At 45.0% G+C, this 12,078-nt stretch overlaps 1 protein-coding gene across 1 annotated transcript in view; it reads left to right on the top strand.

Moving 5' to 3' along the window:
• Positions 1–12,078, top strand: part of OBSCN (obscurin, cytoskeletal calmodulin and titin-interacting RhoGEF) — a 202,611-nt gene that overhangs the window by 137,587 nt on the left and 52,946 nt on the right. The window contains exons 75-83 of the mRNA XM_009880514.1: positions 321–521; positions 845–927; positions 1,660–1,833; positions 3,291–3,450; positions 4,673–4,789; positions 6,631–6,795; positions 8,544–8,702; positions 9,780–9,957; positions 11,622–11,735. Coding sequence (XP_009878816.1) covers positions 321–521; positions 845–927; positions 1,660–1,833; positions 3,291–3,450; positions 4,673–4,789; positions 6,631–6,795; positions 8,544–8,702; positions 9,780–9,957; positions 11,622–11,735 — 1,351 coding nt within the window. The remainder of the gene's footprint in view (positions 1–320; positions 522–844; positions 928–1,659; positions 1,834–3,290; positions 3,451–4,672; positions 4,790–6,630; positions 6,796–8,543; positions 8,703–9,779; positions 9,958–11,621; positions 11,736–12,078) is intronic.

Below are 12,078 nucleotides of genomic sequence, written 5' to 3'. Positions count from 1 at the left end.
CAAACCAAAACAAACAACCCTACAAAAAAACCCTTTGGAAATGTTAACCTATTTTGACATTTTCAGGACCACTGTTTTGCCTTGCGAGGAAAAATCCACTGTTTTGTGGTGTAGATCCAAAACATCTCAGGTAGTTTTGAAAATATGGCCTGAGCCCCCTTGGGACTTAGCCTTCCACTTGCAGAAAGGAAACGGTCATTCTCTTTGCCGGACAAGGGCTGGAGAATAAAACAGTAAACACAGATAAGCACTTATGTTCTGCTGGTGTTACTGTATTCTTTTTTTCAGAGCACAAAATAACTGTCTCTTCATGCCTGCAGATCTTTGACGTCTACATGGTCACAGCTGACTATGTGCCCGCTGCGCCTGACAGAGAGACCATCACTTTGAAGGAAGGCCAATACGTGGAAGTCCTTGATTCAGCTCATCCTCTCAAATGGCTGGTCAGGACTAAACCCACAAAATCGAGTCCCTCTCGACAGGGTTGGGTATCTCCAGCTTATCTGGACAAGAAATTAAAGGTGACTGATCTTTTTCGTGTAAAATTACTTGCTCCTCTTGCAGTTCAGAGCCATCCCTTTTGCGAGGAGCGATGGATGAGGAAGTTGTTAAAGGGGTCTCTAACACGATTGGACTTTTTCATGTTTTGATTAGACAGTATTTCTGTATGTGTGCAGCAGGGCCTGGGTCTGAAAGACCTAATCATCCTCCAGCAAAACCATTTCACACTGGTTTAGGAGTTGTTGGAAGGGACTGTGAACACATGAGGGATATCCCTCAGTGTGCATTGATAAAAGCACTGGTAACTTAAAAGAATAATGTTTCTTTTTTTCTTGTATTTTAGTTGTCACCAGAGTGGGGAACAACAGAAGCTCCCGAGTTCCCTGGAGAGTTTGTTTCTGAAGACGAATATAAACGGAAGCTAAGGTGAGCTAGTGTCATTTGGTATTTGCACCTTTGAGTTTTCCTGCCTTTTGAACTCACAGGAATGTTGGCATCTGGGTTCCTCCTGTCAGAGTCACTGGCTTTGTTCTGCTCGGCCCTGCCACCTCCCCTTTCTCAGAATCAAGCAAAGCCTTGATTTTCTCAGACTTGTAATTTGTGATCTTCGATTGGGTTTTGCAGTTGATTTCACCCTGGGAAAATTCCAGGCGATCTAAATCATATTGGATGACTTGAAAGGAGGGATTTACATGATGTAAGTCTGGAAGCTCTCTGATTTCACAAAATCCTAAACTACAGTACCTCTGTACTTTGGGGTGCCCTATATTGAGGGTGATGTCTAAAGAGGGCGTGAAAGCACGCAACACCTTGTGTTACTCCCTCGCAGTGCAGCACACCACTGAGTGTGCTCTCATGGAGATATTTGCTTTCTTGATTGCATAAAGTGGCATTGAAGTCGCTACTGTCGTCTTTACATAGATCCTTTTGTTGCTCACACTCTGTTTTATCTGCCCTAACAGTAGATGTCTGTAAGGTAGAGATAGGTGTCACTCCATGAGCAGGGTGTCTAAGTTCCTCTTATGGTCAGAGGGGATCTAGTCAACGTGCTCCAGGGAGTCTGTTCCTCTGATCATATATCTCTACTTTAGAGCCCAAAAGTCTCTCAGCGTATCAAGGATAATGTGATTTCTTTTTGCCTATTCATCTTCCCTTCAGCGTTCTTATTCAAGAACTGTTGATCTCAGAAGAGGATTACATTCAAGACCTACAGTTCCTCCAAAGTCATCACCTTAAGTTCACCGAGACCTGTCCCAACGTCCCGGGAGCTGTCGCCAGTCAGAAATCCACCATTTTCAGAAATATTGATGACATTGCTCGCTTCCATTCCAGGTGGGCATTCATTTGAGAGCACATTGTGGCTCACATACCTGATGTCAGAGCCACAGTAGTTATTATTACCGTGAAGGATGTGGAGCACTGGCAGTGCTGAGGTGCAAGGGAATTGATGGTCCTTTTGGGATCATAGACGATGGCATAGCTTAAGTCAAAGCACAGGGTTGGGACTCCCATAATACCCTTCAGAGCTTCAAGGCTTCCTATGTCCAGCTTATTTCTTACCTTTTTAAGCGAATTTAGTTGAGAAGCAGTGAATTATTATAAAAAGGCAGCATGGCCCTGCAGGCACTTCAGTGGTGTCTTCATAGAGACACACATTCACCTAAAACTGATGCCATCAAACCACATCCAGCTGTAGCAGGCTGCCCAGGTACGACGCCATGGCACGACGCTTCTGCCTACCCCAAGAAAGGATTTACTGCAGACCTGCTGTTCACAGAGTGAATTCCCAAGGTCCGGGCTGAAATACTTCTACTTGTGTCCTCAAACCAGGACAGTCTGCCAGGGAGAGGAGGTGTTGTACCATGTCTTACGTGCCTTAGGCTTTCCATTGCTAAGGGGTTTCCTTTTGCACCTTGATGCCCTTGCTGTCATGGGAAGTGATCACTCTCATGGGAAGTCCTTGCCAACAGCATGAGAATCACCCTTTCTTCCCCATTTTCCTACCTTGTGATCCTAACGTTTGGTTTACCTTAAGGGGGTGTCAATAATATGCATGCACAAAGCTCAACGACCAGTGAGCGCGCAGCATCTTCCCCGAACAATGTGTGCTCTGATCAGGGCTAGCAATATTGCAAGCAGGAGCAAACAAAAAAGGAGTTTGAGCAGGTTGCGATGAAAAGTGTATAGTTACTCTGGGGAAGTCATTATGGGGGCACTGCTTCTGCAATGGCGAGGATGCTTATGTGGGACATCTGGCACTTCTCCTGGCTGGGCCACGAGAACAGATTTCCCTTCTCTTTCCTCCCTCTCTCTCTCTTCTCCCTCCCTCTCCTTTTGTTTTTACCCCAAAGGAACCTCAACTGTGAGAGGTGACGCATGTCATCAGCTACCGCCACTGCTAAAAATCTTCATGCGTGTGAACCTGTCTCAACATCCTTTGTGAAAGAGAGTGGGGATCTCTGTCTTCACTCACGTGGATGGCTCGTTGAGCCTCACAGAGAGGCATAAGGATCTGGGGAGGGGTTAACTTCCCAACTTGAGCTGAGCCCTTGAAAGTTATCCCTACCTTCCTTGCAGGGCGTTACATACGTTCAAGCTAAGAGGGACAGCACCATGTCGGATGAAGAGGCATCAAAAAGTTTAATGCTAATGTGGCAACATCCCTCGTTTCCCCCAGTCACTTCCTTTAACCTGAAATCGCCCGATTTAAAAGTCTGGCTGCCGGGGTTGTGTTCTCACCTCATTTCATCGCCTTCTCCTCAGATGCCCTTTCTTCTTTGTGTCCACAGCGTCTTCCTCCGAGGCTTGCAGAAATGCGACACTGATGATGACGTGGCCATGTGCTTTATCAAGCACGAAGTAGAGTTTAATAAGTACATCCAGTACCTGGTGGGGAGGGTACAGGCTGAGTCCGTCGTTGTTAGCAAAGCTGTCCAGGATTTCTACAAGGTAAAACAGTAGCCAAAGTACCTGCTGAACATGCGTCCTCTAACCCACTGCATCAAGAAATGTAGTTATTAATCACAAATGTGATCCTGAAAAGGATTATTAAATATTTTTTGTGGGAAATCATTGCTAAATATAATAATTTTGTGTTCACTGTCTAGCTCTTCCTGGTCTGTACAACCAATATGGGAACGTATTTTCATATGCTTAAGCATTTATAAATATTATTAAGATTATACAGATAAGAATGTGGCGTGAGAGTGTAATTGTAAGTAGGGGATGTTTTAAGGACCACCACATTATAACACCAAGTGAACCCACATAAAATATTAGTATAGATAAGAAAATCCAGTTTCTCATCTCCAGCTGCTCAGGATTGAAGTTCAGTAGTGAAAACACACACACAACAGTCCAGATCCACGAGCACACGCGTGTTCATGGATCCCTTGAGCAGCAGCACAGCTCCTCTGTCCATCTGATACCCCTGCCCAGATCCTGAGCACCTTTACCCTCTCCATGAGCCTCCTGCTCACCAGCTAGTCCAGCTTGGTGCTCATTAGAAAACAAATGCATGTATTCACACTCACCCCACGTTCACAGACTCCTCAAATTGTCAACACAAGCTCTCAACCTCCCAAATATCCATGCCTGGATCCTGGGTCACCTATTTGAGAGGAGCTTGAACTTTGCTGGTGAATTGCAGACAGTTGCACCTACGTGCACCAGGTCAGTGGAAAGGATCAACGTCCAGCTCAGTGGCGGATGTCCTCGCACATGGACACCAGGTGCCAGTGCCGAGACCCTCACTTGATCCAGTCGCTGGCGCTGCAAACACACGGACCACTCTCAGCCAAGGTCTGGTACCAGTTGGTGGCACTGGGTTTGCTCACTCCTGCCCTTCCACCTGCCAAAAGCACTGATCTTTCCTCTCACACCATCTGGTTCTGAAAACTTTGGATGACATTTCCCCAGCATCAGCCCTGTGCTGGAAAAGCAGACAAATTCAGCATTTCAGACATCTTGCACTCTAAAATACTAATGAGCTGGTAAAGGATGGAGGAGTGTTATGGATGCCCAAAATATGGGGTAGTAAGGTCTGGCAGAGCTATCCAGTTTTGGCTGAGTTAGGTCTATGAACCAGCACCATATAAGCATTTTCCAAGGAGTAATCCTTTTTATTGTTCTTTGTAACAACCTTTCCTCATTCGTCTGTGTATTTTTTCAGAGATACACAGATGAAATCTTAATGAATGAAGATCCTTCACAGCCACTTATCCCACCACTGCAGCACTACCTGGAAAAACCCATAAACAGGATCCAGCAGTATCAGACTATAATCAAGGTGAAAAGCTTTTGTTATCCACCTATAACTGATATGTTTATGTTCTGCTTTGTGCAGCTTGTGTAGAAAAAGACTCTATTTTTATTTCGTATTTCTTGGCTTCCATGTGATGCAATGACAATTGAAAGCTGCTTGAGTAAGAAGGACGGTAATCATCACCAGCGATGGTGCTCCCTAAATAATGTAAATCCAGGTAGAGATTCACAGTTTCCAACCCCATAAACATCAGCAAGCTTTATCTGAGTGATGTTTAAACAGAAGCATATACATATATAAAAAATGTATGCTTATATACATATATAAATGCATGTATGTACGTATCCATGACAAGAACGAATTTGCTTCACACTCAGCAACAGGTATGTCATAAAAATAAGCAGCTTCCAATGTGTAAGATATTGACTTACTGCTTTCTTTCCTTGCGTTTTATGCTGACATTATAGCAAGATGAAATTTGTGTTTTCTGAAAAGCATTGCCCCATTACCATCCTGAAATGTTTCATCTTTCAAGCTTTCATCTCTCCTACTATCATAGAATCATAGAATGGTTTAGGTTGGAAGGGACCTTAAAGATCATCGAGTTCCAACCCCCCTGCCATGGGCAGGGACACCTCCCACCAGCCCAGGTTGCCCAAGGCCACGTCCAGCCTGGCCTTGAACACCTCCAGGGATGGGGCCTCAACAACCTCTCTGGACAACCTGTTCCAGTGCCTCACCACCCTCAAAGTAAAAAATGTCTTCCTAATGTTTAATCTAAACCGGCCCTCTTCCAGTTTGAAGCCATCCCCCCTCGTCCTGTCACTACATGCCCTAGTAAAAAGCCCTTCCCCAGCTCTCCTGTAGCCCCTTTAGGTACTGGAAGGCCGCAATAAGATCTCCCCGGAGCCTTCTCTTCTCCAGGCTGAACAGCCCCAACTCTCTCAGCCTCTCCTCATAGGAGAGGTGCTCCAGCCCTCGGATCATCTTTGTGGCTCTCCTCTGGACACGCTCCAGCAGGTCCATGTCCTTCTTATGTTGGGGACTCCAGAGCTGGATGCAGTACTCCAGGTGGGGTCTCACGAGAGTGGAGTAGAGCCTATCTCAGGCTCTAGCCCAGACCACAAACAAACATCTCAAAGTAGCATTCTAAGTAGTACTTCCCACAGGAAATAGCACTGGGATATCCAGGAAGAAGACAGCTATGCCAAAATATTTCTGTATTTCTAGTCTTACCTAAGTGAGTGGTGTGAATAGTTTGAAGAACATTAACTTTCTAATTTTGAACACATGCCTGCATGCAAACACCAAAATTTTTAAGGGCCTCTTGGAAGAGAGAGCAAACATGGGGACTTTCCGTGCCCTCATGGCTAAGAGAGAGCAACAGGAACAAATGTGAGATGAACAGGATAACTGCCATTTCGTATTTTTTCCAACCTCTCTTTTTATTATTCTAATATTGACTCTTGGTTTAGCGCTGCCACACGAATCACTTGCCTCATGGTGTCATCAGGATAAGCACAAGAGAAATGCAATGGATGCATTTAGGATTGCTCTGGGTTGTGGGGTTTTTTGTTTTCAATCACAGCAACATATTTGGTGTTTACTTCAACTTGGTCTTTGTTTAATATCAACTGATATAAGGAAAAGCCAGACGGATTACTCATTAAGGCTGCAGAATGGGTAGGAAGTAAGAGACTTTAGTAGCTTAGCAGCAGATGGTGGAAGAATGGGATAAAATTTGCTCAGATGAAAGAGCTGGAACAGATATTGAGAAACTCTTCGGCTTTCAAAAAAATGTTTTGGGGTTTGTTTTTTTGTTTTTTTTCTGACTGCCCAGTAACATTTGCTTCATTCCTCTACAGGAATTAATTCGAAACAAAGCAAGAAATAGCCAAAACTGCACTTTGCTGGAGCAGGCTTATGCCATTGTGTCTGCACTCACCCGAAGAGCAGAAAACAACCTCCACGTCTCACTCATTGAGAATTATCCAGGGACCTTGGAAAGCCTTGGTGAACCCATCCGACAGGTAACTGGAATTTCTCAGTCAGTGTTAGTGCTATGCGTGCCTTCACTGGTTTCTAAGTGTCCTTAGGTCCCACAAGAAGCTCCTTTAGAAATATATCTGAAAGAGAGCATTTGCTTATTACCTTTCTCGCTGTTCAGAGAGATGTGTCTCCTGGCTTGATTAAGGTTTGAAGCACCAGACCGTAGATGCTTATGGAGCAATTCCCACATAATGTAGTTATTTGCCTTTCTAACCTCCTCATCAAACGGGAACAGGTTTGTTCTGGGCCCCCGCATGATTTTTAAAGCATTTTATTTTTTCCTCCTCCTCTCTTATTACATGGGTCAGCTCCTGAATTTACTGGCATCAGTGGAGTGTTTTTTTCCTGTTGTTTCCTTCTCGTGTTAGAAGCTCACTGACCCCTCTTGGTCTACATGTTTTCAAATTTACGAAGTTCTTCCGAAGAGACGGGTTTGCTGGCCAAGTCGGTACATGGGAGCATACATTGTGTGGGCTCCGTGTGAAAACATTTAGATCAACTTATGGATGTTCTCCCACAGCTGTTCATATATCTTCAAAGGACTCGTGTGCTTTTCCAGGTCTCTTTCGTTAAGCAGTTGGGTGGTTTAGGAGCACAGAGGATAGGGGACATGAATCTGAGACTTTCAACACCCTGGCCTGAATTCCTGTTTCTTTGGAGATTTACTGTGTCGCGTTGGGCAAATAGTGTACTCTGCCTGTTTGTATCCTATGTCTTGCGTGGGAATCACGGCGTATCGCTGAGTGGAGTTGTAAGGCTAAATCACAGTGCAGTGAGACACTCTGGTGGGGATTTATCTATCCACATTTAGACATCCCCCAAAAAAACAGTCCAGTGGATCACACCCCAACAGCACTTAGTTCTCCCTGATGTTGCCAAAGGGGAACCCGTGTCACTAACTCAGCTGTATGTGAAATTAATGTCCTGCTCGGGTGAAGGAGATCAAGTGAGCATATAAAGTGTCTGTGTAACACACAGGATATAATTTTCATTATAGAATCATAGAATCATAGAATGGTTTGGGTTGGAAGGGACCTTAAAGATCATTGAGTTCCACCCCCCTGCCATGGGCAGGGACACCTCCCACCAGCCCAGGTTGCTCCAAGCCCCGTCCAACCTGGCCTTCAACACCTCCAGGGATGGGGCAGCCACAGCTTCTCTGGGCAACCTGCCCCAGGGGCTCACCACCCTCAGAATAAAGAATTTCTTCCTGATATCTAATCTAAAGCTTCCCTCTTCCAGTTTGAAGCCATTCCCCCTCGTCCTATTACTACATGCCCTTGTAAACAGTCCCTCCCCAGCTCTCCTGTAGCCTCTTTAGGTACTGAAAAGCCACAATAAGGTCTCCCTGGAACCTTTTCTTCTCCAGGCTGAACAACCCCAATTCTCTCAGCCTCTCCTCATAGGAGAGGTGCTCCAGCCCTCGTCATTAGTACTGGTGGAGTGTGGCTGCTTGACATGAGCTGTGTTTTTTTCTGGCAACAGAGAATGCCATTTAAAGGTCAAAGTAATGACAACCACTGTGTGCAGCCCTGTTGGTGCTGTCAGTCTGATGCATCACCTGTTGCATTAGACACGATCTGCAGTGCTGTAATAAAACAGAGACATGTAAGGTGGCGATGTAACGGTAACTTTGTTATCTGTTCACTGAAAAATGATGGTGAGGCATCATATTGTGGTAATTATTCCAGAGTTATCAGCATGTGCTTTTCCTTCTTTTTCCTCTCAGGGCCACTTCATTGTGTGGGAAGGAGCTCCAGGAGCTAGAATGGCATGGAAAGGTCACAAAAGACATGTTTTCCTCTTCAAAAATTATATTGTGATCTGCAAACCGAAACGAGACACAAGGACAGACACCTACAGTTACATCTTCAAGAACATCATGAAGGTGAGGATATAATGATCCTCACCTAGAGCATTTCTCTGTCATTGAGAACTTCACAGTTATATACAGCTTCTGATTATCTAAAGGGGACATTTCACTAACACTTTTGAGCTATTCCTTTGGTTTTGGAAGTTTTTGAAGCACAAAGAGAATCTAGCACTTGTTGCTCTTTGGTTGGGGCAGTCTGTAGTGTTGATATTAAATTGGAGAAAATGCCTCCAGGAAAGGTTATGTCCTTTGCTGACACCAATTCCTGTTTAAAAATGAAAAAATCAGAGGATTTGACCAGCTCATCTTCAGACATTCAGGGCTCAGGTTAAAACTGCAAGAAATTGCCGAAAGAGTTTTCCCAAGGCATGAGATATTCAACTCCAGTAAAAACCCACCATACAAAAAACCCCATGGAGTTCTTGACCAAGCCCAGTCAGGGCCTTCTGAAAGTCCTTATCTCTCTCCTCGCTGATATTCACAGGCAGATTTTAGTATCCAAGAAAGAAAAAAAGGATGCTTCGTCTGGAGAGTGCCTGCTCCGTAATCTATTTTCATCTAGTCCCTAATTGTGCTGCTCCTGGACCCAACAGCGCTGCACTGTAGGCGCAGTGTGTCCCACCCTTGGGATATCCTTTAATGCTGGATTTTTTTTTCCTGAAATGTGATAATTACTCCCGGGAAAAAGTCTCTTTGATAGCCAGAAAGTCAAGTATCCTGGGGACAGGATTGCAAAGTGACCCTGACTGCTGTTCAGCCAAAGCCACGTTGCATTGCTTATGCAGTCTCAAAAATCTTTAAAAGTAGTGTAAATTATCCCTTTTGCTGTTGGATCATACCATATAGCTTTGATGGGATTAGCACAACTCATGTCCACTGAAGAGGGTACACACTGGCAGCAGGAGACTTGCTGATGTTTAATAATTGTTTCCATTTCAAACTTTCACCAAAGACCATTCTGGTTCACAGAAGCTCAGTCCAGACCTGGACTGTCCTAAACTCTGGGATGTCGGCTGTGGGAAAGGTTCTGGCTGAAATTCAGCCCTAAGAACACAGGATGTGTGTTGACTTTCTTGTCCTTCTGTCACGCAGCTGAACAACATAGATGTGAACGACCTTGTGGAAGGGGACGACCGGGCATTTGAGATCTGGCATGAACGAGAAGACTTGGTCCGCAAGTACCTCCTTCAGGCACGCACAGTGAATATCAAGAACTCCTGGGTGAAGGAGATCTGTGGCATACAGCAGCGCATCAGTGAACCTCTCTGGAGTGAGTATGGCCCAAGATAGCCCAAATCTCCTACTTTTTTATCGGGTGGTCTCCCTGATTCAGGAAGGAGATTAGCAGAGGGAGAGAAACCATTTAGGGTGATTTGCCATCCCTTAAGCTGAACGAGGGTTGGAGGTTTTCCTTTAATCACATCACAGACTGCTGTAAATCACAAGTCACATGCCTTGATACCAAGCAGTGAGCTTTAATGGGAATGGTTATAGCAGTGTTGAGTCTCCCACCTGAGCTGGAGAAGTCATCTTTGCCAGGATGGGACAGTGGTGTCTGACTCTCTCCATTTACCATCAAAGGAGCCCAGACTGTATATCACTGAAGTGATTAAGTTCACATGACAGAGGTCCCACAGGACCTGTGTAGGTTTTTTGGGCAATAGCAGAGCAGATGAGTAACTTTCTAATTCCTCTTCAATGTCCATAACCCAAGTGAGGAAAACACAGGCTGATGAGCTGAGAAGTGCTGGCTACACCCGGCCGTTTCAACTGACGTGGGTTGCCTTTGATGGAGGATCTGAGTCAGAGCTGAAGTGGTTGCTCAGTTCCTTACCTTCATATTCATACATTTTTGTCAATAAGCAGAGGATGTTGTTTTCCCGCAACATAGCCCAGAAAATGGGCATCACTGGAGGAGAGCAAGACATTATTGAAACTTCTAAAATGCAAATTGCAGAGTTGGCACTAGAGACGCGTTTGATCTGTGAGGGATTGCAGAAGGGTAGGTGACCAGGGAATTTGGTGACAAAGGCCCTGGCCCGCTGCCTGAAGAGCATCAGCCTCCAGTGGGAAAAGCAGCCTCAGAACCTGACTCAGAGTCCAACTCATACCAGTGTAAAGCCCCCCCAGTGACTTTGCTGGATACCGAATGCTCCATTCGACTTCTGGTTTACGTTGCTGTATCTGGGCACATGGTTTTGCTTTGGATTTTTATGCTGTCATTCAGGCTGCTTCATCCTCACTGTCACTGGAGATTCCACTAATTTTCTATCCAAAAAAAATTATCAGCAGGGATAATACATCTTTATTGTCCAGGTATAAGCTAGAAATGCTGTCCATTACAGCGTAAGGAAATTTGGCATCTTAAAATGCCAGAACAGAGTTGGTTTTAGTGTATACACACTGAAAACAAGTATGGGCATTTTATTTCCATGCCATTTTTCTGTGAGCTCTTTTAAGGAGGAAGACTATCAGAGTGATTTTGCATAGTTTCATATGGTAGTAAAGTTAAAATAAAAGTTCCTTAACAAAGCGTAGATTTTGTTGTATGGAGACCAACAGAATACTGGTTTGGATATCAGGGGTGCATTTTAATTGGGGAATTTTCTTAACTGTGACAGCTGTGTGGGGTCTGAATAATAGATGTGCTTATTAAAGTACTTCCAGATCAGCAACAAATCCCATTCTTTTTTTATGGCCCATCTTCATAACCAACAGCAGACATTTGACAGACTGAATTTAGTCTCAGAGAAGCAAGGGCAGCATGTCACCTGCAAAGTCATTAGCTGCTAAAATTCCGTGTTCAGCTTTCCGTTCTGAACCTCACAGATTTGCAAAACAAAAAGTATACCTATTCTTACCTTACGTTGCAGCAGCCATCCTACGGTCAGAGCCCCCCTCCTCCAGACTAATGTGCTTATTCTGACGTTTCAGTACCTCCAGACTTTGAGGAAGAACTGGCGGACTGTACAGCTGAGCTGGGCGAGACAGTCAAGCTGGCTTGCAAAGTTACGGGAGCTCCCAAGCCGTCTGTCAGCTGGTACAAAGGTATGAGCAGCAAGTCAGGAAATGCATCCTGCAGATTTGTTCTCCATCTGTATTGCTTTGTGCTGATTGCTTAGTGGGTAATCTAAAAGCTGACCACCAAGAAGTAGCTGAGTCTAGTCTTAAAGTTAGCTATTAAACAACCCAAGTAACGTAGATCTTACTGTGAGCTAATCACAGACTGGTCAGGGTTGGAAGGGCCCTCAGGATCTCCCCCAGTGCCACCCCCTGCCAGAGCAGGGACACCTCCAGCAGTGGCACAGGACGGCGTCCAGGCGGGTTTGGAATGGCTCCAGAGTGGGAGACTCCCCCACCTCTCTGGGCAGCCTGTGCCAGTGCTCTGCCA

Source organism: Charadrius vociferus, unplaced genomic scaffold (genome assembly GCF_000708025.1).
Source record: "Charadrius vociferus isolate BGI_N301 unplaced genomic scaffold, ASM70802v2 scaffold12, whole genome shotgun sequence".
Lineage (NCBI taxonomy): Eukaryota > Metazoa > Chordata > Aves > Charadriiformes > Charadriidae > Charadrius > Charadrius vociferus.
Note: the sequence above shows the minus strand (reverse complement) of the source record. Positions and strands in the feature narration are given on the sequence as shown.